Source organism: Octopus bimaculoides, chromosome 9 (genome assembly GCF_001194135.2).
Source record: "Octopus bimaculoides isolate UCB-OBI-ISO-001 chromosome 9, ASM119413v2, whole genome shotgun sequence".
Lineage (NCBI taxonomy): Eukaryota > Metazoa > Mollusca > Cephalopoda > Octopoda > Octopodidae > Octopus > Octopus bimaculoides.
In genome coordinates, this window is record NC_068989.1 from 35707645 (window position 1) to 35715849 (window position 8205).

Here is an 8205-nt window from a genome sequence, read left to right on the forward strand (position 1 = left end):
TATATATATATATATATATATATATCACATTTATTTAATAACTACAATATAACCTACCTGGCTCCAGTGAAGGTTGGACTTACTGCAGCTGCTAATTACTCCAAAACAGAAACAGGTGGTGCAGCCATTTGGGTTATTTTTTTCCAGATGGAAACTTCCAGAAAGACAACCAAGACAACGAGATTTCTCAACATTTTTCTGTAACAATGATAAATTATAAGACTTTAGCACAAAATCTTAAGAAAAACAAAAAATCACAGATGTCCATTATAAAAACTTTTCTACTTACACCTCCACCATTGTTCATCACTTGCTATATTTACCTCTACTCCAATCTCTAACCATTTATTGCTCTCCTTTCACACTTTTATGAAACTGACCCCTCTCTTCACTCCAAATCACAATCTGCATCCTCCTTTATACCCATCTTTTTGTAGCTTGAGATACTCTGGTATGTCATCACTATCATCCATATCGTCTTTCCAGAAACTCCCACCCACCCTTATAAAATGTGGGGTAACTTTCTATCCTCCTCTAAAGCAAGACATCTGGGTTTGTCCCTAAGTTAGTTAGAAAGCTTACTAGTGCCAAAGGCACAAGAAATAAAAAATACCCAGTGGAATCTATAAAGTGGCTGGCATTAGGAAAAGCATCCAGCTGCAGATACCATGCCAAAGCTGACATTAGAGCTCAAAGCAGCTATGTCAAACCATCCAACCTATACTAGCATAGAAAATGATGATGATGATGCTTTACTATTGTAAGAACATAAAATATTTAGTAATTTAGTAAATTACTAAAATAAGTTAAAGATATCTTTATATCTCAGATGGAAGACATAAAATTTCAGGATTTGCCCCATGGAATATGAAATTGTCCAAAGTTACAATATTTTATAAATGAAGTTTGCAACAGTTTTTATAAAGGTGACACACTTCAAAAATATTTATCTCAATTCTGTTTTTTTATATAAAATAGCATCTTCAAAATTTTTCAAATTACCAAATTCAAATTTTATTTTGAGGTTTTCCATAAAAATTAAGTTTATTGAACAACTTTTATAAAAAGAAGAAAAAATAAATAGAGAATATCAGTACACCAAGTAAAAATTCATATTACAACCTGGAGCTGGCAGTATTGTTAACGCAATGGGCAAAATGCTAAGCGGCATTTTGTCTGTCTTTACATTCTGAGTTCAATTTTGCCTTTCATCCTTTCAGGGTTGATAAAATAAGTACCAGTTGAACACTTGGATCAATACAATCAACTTAACCCTTACCCCTCCCCTGAAACTGCTGGTGTATTGCCAAAATTTGAAACCAATATTACTACTTGGAAAAAGAATTAATATCAATGCTTTGAGTAAGATCGCATAATACTAGTACATGTACAAATATATGGAGTTAAGCTTCAAAGCTGTTTTATATCTAAAAGCCCAAGCTGAATCTAACATAGGATCAATAATTAGAGGACAGTTTTATCCCTTGAGGAAGCTTTGTTGACTATAACAGAAGTCTTTTAGTTTAGTGTCTTACATTGTCTATAATGTAGATGGCCAGAGACTCTAGATATTGTTGAGAACTAAACTTAAATCATTCTGTGTCTGTCCAATTTTTATTGAAAATATATTGTCCAAAGACTTAAAACATGGTATTACCATCTAAAAGACAATAGGAAATTTATTGAGAGAGATTTGGCTATTATGTTGAGTAAATCAAGAGACTGCATAGATGCTACATTACTTGATTAAGATCACCTCAATCACATGAATTTGTTGATAATCTTAAGAGGAAGATACAGCACAATATATGAATTTATAAATTAAGTATAAATCTAAAAATGATTGAGCTAAGAGATGTAGCAGTGGGATGTATTTGAGCAACATAGACAAATACAGATGTATTAAATACCATACAACATACATAGTAGATCTATTAAAATTATATCCACCTCTAGAGGATGTGTCACAATTACCATATGAAGAATCATGATTTCTCTAGATCTGACATGCCACTAAAGAAAAGGACAGGTTTATTGTCTGGAAATATGAGAAGAGTCATAAATGGATTTCTACTTCAATAGGTGTCATCAGCAGTTCTTTTTTTCTCTTTCCTTGAAAAGTAGTTTCATAAATAAGAAGAGAAAAAAAGCCATCAGCGACAATACAGAAATAACTTCATAGAATGGTGAATAGATACCTTGCAAAGGCATTGGCCAGTGTCTTGATCACATACATCATCTTCAGCTCCAGTAGCATTACAGGCACAGGGTACACAATGGGGGTAGGAATAGCTACCTGGGGCACACTTGTCACATGTTCGACCACCAAACCTGTTTAGGCATCTGAAATAGTGAGAAAAGGATAAGTAGTGAGCAGAAAGAAATTTACTGCAAGAATTACCAATTTTAGCAGATAACAAAGTAGCAATACAGCAAATTGCCAACTTCTCACTTATTAAATCTTTAAGACATACATATTATATATATATACACACACACACACACACACACACACACACACACACACACACACAGAGTAATGCACATTTGCCCCAGACACAACCCCATGCATACACACACGTACACACACATACATACACACACACATACATGCACACAAAACACACACATACAACATATACACACACACACATACTTCAAACTACCATTTAAACACCTTTCTACTGACCATTCTCCTACGCACATGTGAAGGGAGACACACAAAAGACAGCCACTGCTACCTAAAATTCCTACTGTAAATTCTTCCTACAACATTAAGCAACACAAAGTCTACCCACACACACAGACCTGTGTGCGCGCACATACCCACACATACACATACATATCTCCTTCTTTTGCACTCTCCTGCCTTAGAAAGAACTTTTTCTTCACCTTCTGATTATTTCAAAATGTAACCACGTGTGTATCGTTGGCGATTTTCTACCTGCGTCTTCCCTTCCTTTGGACTTTCCTATATTTCTGAAGAAGAGCAATCTCAAAACATTAAATCCTCTTTCCTGAGTGTCTGATAATACAGTACTTGCACCACGTCCTCGCGTTATTGTTTTTCTTGTTTGTTCTTCTTTGTTTGGATTCACTATATACCGCACGCTCACATGGACCCCGGCCTTCTGACTGACTTTAGAGTACCTAATTTGCGGAATTCTTCTACTTTCGGATTACTGTTCCTCTTCATACACAGATACACACACATAAACAAAGAGTATCTGTGTGAGTTTAGAGAACTGAGGACACATGGAGAAGCTCTTATTTAATCCCCGTGTCCACATTTATATTAAAATGTGGTTTTAAAAAATTTGGACTATTGTTACAAAATCCTGAAGTTCCCAAATTATTTTCCTAATCTCTGTCATTAATATATTTGATTATAAAATAACTTACTTGCACTGTCCAGTGTTTTGGTCACAGTTCAGGTCATTATTCATAACACCGCGGTCATTACAGCCACATTGCTATTGAAAAAGGAAACAGCAGCAAAGTCAAATTCCAAGGTTTATCTATTTTTTTCAGAAAATATGTTTAGTGAAGAACAGCATCATTTGCAACAGACTTCCAATTAGTCATTCTGGAATGCATTGTACTTCTGATGATGACACTAACAACGAAGCATACACATAACTTAGGTGGAATAAATATTACAAGGTAGTTATGTCAAAGCACACTAGTTTATCAGTTTTGTCACCAATGTATTCACTTTCCATTGATAAACATCAAAGATATTTGTATATTGCATAATCAGAGGAGGAAAGGCAGTCCCATGACCCTTTATGGGGAGTCTGAGATAGGGAAGGAGAGAAGAAAGAAGTTATTTTCAGATCAAAGACCTGCCTGAAGGCTTGAAACATGGCAGACCCCAGAATGCATAAGAAACATTTTTTACTAGTGTTCCTGACTCTGTTATCGTTCAGTTTCTGTTATTACATCTCATTTTTAATGGAACTGGAAAGCATGAGGGAATCTAGAGCTACATGTTTAACAGGAACTATATGTTAAAACTTCAATGGGTAACAAAAGACCAAGTCTTTTCAGAGATGATATCTCTAAAACAACCATTGTTCCTTAACTCTTTTGACACTAACCTGCCTGAGATTGCACCTGGTGCTATGACACAAACTTGCTGTTTTAAATTAATCTAGATTAAAATCTTCCATCAAAATTCTATGTTAATTTGTTCTAAACACCAAATTAATAATGACAAAATTGTTTTACTAAATTCTTTACCATTTTAAAATCTAATTAAAACAATGACAATGTATTTCAGTATCAATATGGTAATAAAAGGGTTAAAGAACATCTACAAAAGGAGATCTATAACCAAAATAGGTTTCTACATGAATAAATGTTATAAGAAAATTTGGTTTTGAAATGCAATGGATAGTGTTAGGAGTACTTCTCCATTACAACCATTTTACAGTTAGTCTTACTTCATGGAAATGACATAATACGTACTTGGCATACAACTAGACATAACAGTTTAATTACACATCTGTTATTAGAATTCCTTACCTTACATCCTATATATGGGTCATATGCATATGTATTTGGTAAACAGCGATCACACTTTCGCCCTGTCACATGTGGCGGACAGACACAGTCTCCAGTAACAGGATGACACAGTCCAATACTGCATTCACAACCTGGAAACATGGATATTGTATGAAATGGTAACAAAGTTATGTTAAGTCAAGTCACAAAGGTGGAAAAAAAAAATCATATTTTGTTTTGTAATTATGCAAATGGATTGTTTAAATTATGGGAAAGAGTAATGGGTACGTTCTTCCTTAAGTAGAGAAATAGCAAAACAGTCATTTATTTGTTCTTGCAACAAAAGCTTAGTCTTCATCATATATAAAATTGGTCATGGCTGTGTCATAAGGAGCTTGCTTCCTGACTACATGGTTCTAGGTTCAGTTCTACTGTGTGACACCTTGGGCAAGTGTTTTCCACTATAGCCTCAAGCCAACCAAAGCCTTGTGAGTGGATTTGTTAGACGGAAACTGAAAGAAGCGGGTTGTACATGTGTGTGTCTTTGTGTTTGTGTTTTTCTCCCATCACCACTTGACAACTGATGTTGGTGTGTTTACGTCCCCGTAAACTAGTGGTTCAGCAAAAGAGATCGATAGATTAAGTACTAGGCTTAAAACATAAGTCCAGGGGTCAATTTGTTTTACTAAAACCCTTCAAGGTGGTGCTCCTGCATGGCTGCAGTCAAATGACTAAAACAAGTAAAGGAATAAAAGAATACATTTAATTCTTATCAAAAGTAAAATATTTCTCAAAGTTATAAGATCAACAGAAGTAAAGTCCTTACTAAAATATTGAGCTAACAAGAAACTGTAGGTTATTGAAATCTAGCATATCTTTTACTTGGTTCAGTTATTGGACTGTGGCCATGTTGAGGAACTAACTTGAAGGGGTTAACCAAACAAATCAATCTCAGTACTTATTTTCTTCTTAAATCTGGTACCTATTCTATTGCTCTCTTTTACTGAACTGCTAAGTCACAGGGACATGAACAAACCAACACCAGTTATCAAGTAGTGGGAAGAGTTGATAAGCACAAATACAAATAAATACACACACATGAATATATATATACATACACACACACACGCATATATATATATATATATATATATATATATATATATATACACATATACACACACACACACACATAAACCTCTATACAGTGGGCTGCTGCACAGTATCTATCTATCAAATCCACTTGCATGGCATTGTCAGCACAGGGCTATAATAGAAGACACTTGCTCAGGTGTTGTGTAGTAGGACTGAATTCAAAATCTATCTGAATGCAAAGCAAGCTTCTTAATCACACAGACATAGCTTTGCTAACAGATCATGAATTTTAAATTTATTGTGTTGTGTTCCAGGACAAAGTCTAAGTCTTTGCTTGACTTAGATTCAATCAGGGCCAGATAATTTCATACCTATTTTAGATTTCAAGAGTTAGAAGAAAGGAGAAAATTCAAACACGTCATATAGCTGCAATAGAATGCTGTATCACCAACAATAACGTGATTTCTCTAAGACATCATTCAGTAGTCTACCAAGTCCATTTACATATTTCTCAATACATACTGCTGTTATGACCTCCCTCTCTAATTTTATGCCTCCATTGTAGATGAGTAGATTTGCTAGTGGATATAAAAACAACAACAAATAACATAAAAACACATACGTTTACATGAAGGGAATCCATAGAAGCCATGTTTGCAAGTAGAACAATCTCTTCCGATGACATTAGGCAAACAACGGCACTGTCCACCTAAACGTTCACAGTCAATAGACATAGAGCCATCGGGATCGCATTTACAGGGTAGAGTTCCATTATTATAGTCTGCTGTTAATGCAAATAACTGTTTACTGCAGGTGGGGCTTGGTCTGTAAATGGAAATTAATATTCATCAGGTTCAAATATAGTAAAATATCTTGTAACATGGGAGATGAAAATATATTGTGTGAGTGTGTGATTTACTAAACTGATTATTCCTCATGATGTAATACTGAAGGATAATATACTTCTGTTAACAGATAACAATGTAAATAATAATAATATACTTTTCTACTAAAGGCACAAGGCCTGAAATTTTGGGGAGGGGGCTAGTCAATTACATCAACCCCAGTGTGTAACTGGTACTTATTTCGAAAGGATGACAGGAAAAGTCAACTTCAGCAGAATTCAAACTCAGAATATAAGGATGGACAAAATGATACTAGCATTTCATCCTGCATGCTAACAATTTTTCCAACTCAATGCCTTAATAATAATAACAATAATAAAAACAATAATAATAAATGCCCTGATGCAGTATCAGGCAGTACTCATGGCTTCTGATCTGAACTGATTGGAAGTGTTATCATGTACATGTTTTGTCTTGGTATAAAAGATGGGCTACAGCAAATGTTCTGCTCAATATCACAGATTTGCTTATCAGTTGCTGGATCATAACCACTTCAGCATGTCCCTTAATGGCTGACAATATGTGATTCTCTGATCACAAGGTGTACTGGAGGAGCATGACAGTCATGTGTCAAGAAGGATTCCTTGGGGTTTTAATAATCCACCCCTGGAAATATGGGTGTTTCGTTTACACACTTAAACAACCTTTATTCAGGGACCTTCTAGATGGGACCCATTTATAATGGGTCCTACCAAGGTCATGCACTTTTATCGTAATATAAGCTCACCATGTCGTGCATATATGGTTGTGATGCATGAGCCTGGTGTACCCTTATCGAACAGGTAGTCATGATGGGTATATTGGGTTTCATATTTTGTACCCCAGTGTTGCTTTGATGGCATGTGTTGCTCTCTCACTAAATAATAGGGTCAGATATAGTAACCTTTATGAGCTACAAACAAGAGTGCCTAATAATTGACATGGCAGTTCCAGGAGATCAACATATCACCATGAAAGAAAGAGAAAAGGTTGATAAATATGGTGACCTGAGAATTGAGATTGCCAAGATGTGGCAGCTATGAGAGTCAAACATAAAGGTTATCCCTATTGTCATCGGAGCATTGGGTTCAATACGACCCAATCTGAAAAAACATCTGAAAACTTTAAAAATACCCTACAATCTAGGTGTATTGCAAAAGTTGGCATTACTTCGAGCTTCATGCATATTGCATAAAGTACTGTCTGTCTGAGGTTCTTGTGACTTGCCAAACAGTACAAACCCTCAGTAGACAAAATATCTTCAATCAACAATCTCACAATATTGTATACTGTGCGACGTCTACTATGATATTAATAATAATAATAATAATAATAATAATAATAATAATAATAAATAATAATAATAATAATAATAATAATAATAAATCCCCGAAACCCCAAAATGGCTGAAGTTCAAAAGATAGTGCTCATGGGAACTGCCCATATCCTACGTAAAATACTGTCTATGTGATCTACATAATTTTCTTATGGTTTCTTAAACATTCTCTAGAACAACACTATGTACAAATCCAAATATATGGTACCCTAGGCATAACACCTACACGAACTTCTAACTTGTTGTCTCTTGAGGTCTCTGGGTGAGACTTGGATCCAACTTGTACAAATGCAAAGAAAAAGTCAAACATAAAATAATAATAATAATAATAATAATAATAATAATAATAATAATCATCATCATCATCATCATCATCGTTTAACG

At 34.8% G+C, this 8205-nt stretch overlaps 1 protein-coding gene across 1 annotated transcript in view; it reads right to left on the reverse strand.

Moving 5' to 3' along the window:
* The window catches only part of LOC106878847 (laminin subunit alpha), a 249900-nt gene that overhangs the window by 119236 nt on the left and 122459 nt on the right, over nucleotides 1-8205 (reverse strand). The window contains exons 29-33 of the mRNA XM_052970907.1: nucleotides 6224-6426; nucleotides 4528-4658; nucleotides 3403-3473; nucleotides 2199-2343; nucleotides 58-198 (exon numbers count right to left, since the gene is read on the reverse strand). Coding sequence (XP_052826867.1) covers nucleotides 58-198; nucleotides 2199-2343; nucleotides 3403-3473; nucleotides 4528-4658; nucleotides 6224-6426 — 691 coding nt within the window. The remainder of the gene's footprint in view (nucleotides 1-57; nucleotides 199-2198; nucleotides 2344-3402; nucleotides 3474-4527; nucleotides 4659-6223; nucleotides 6427-8205) is intronic.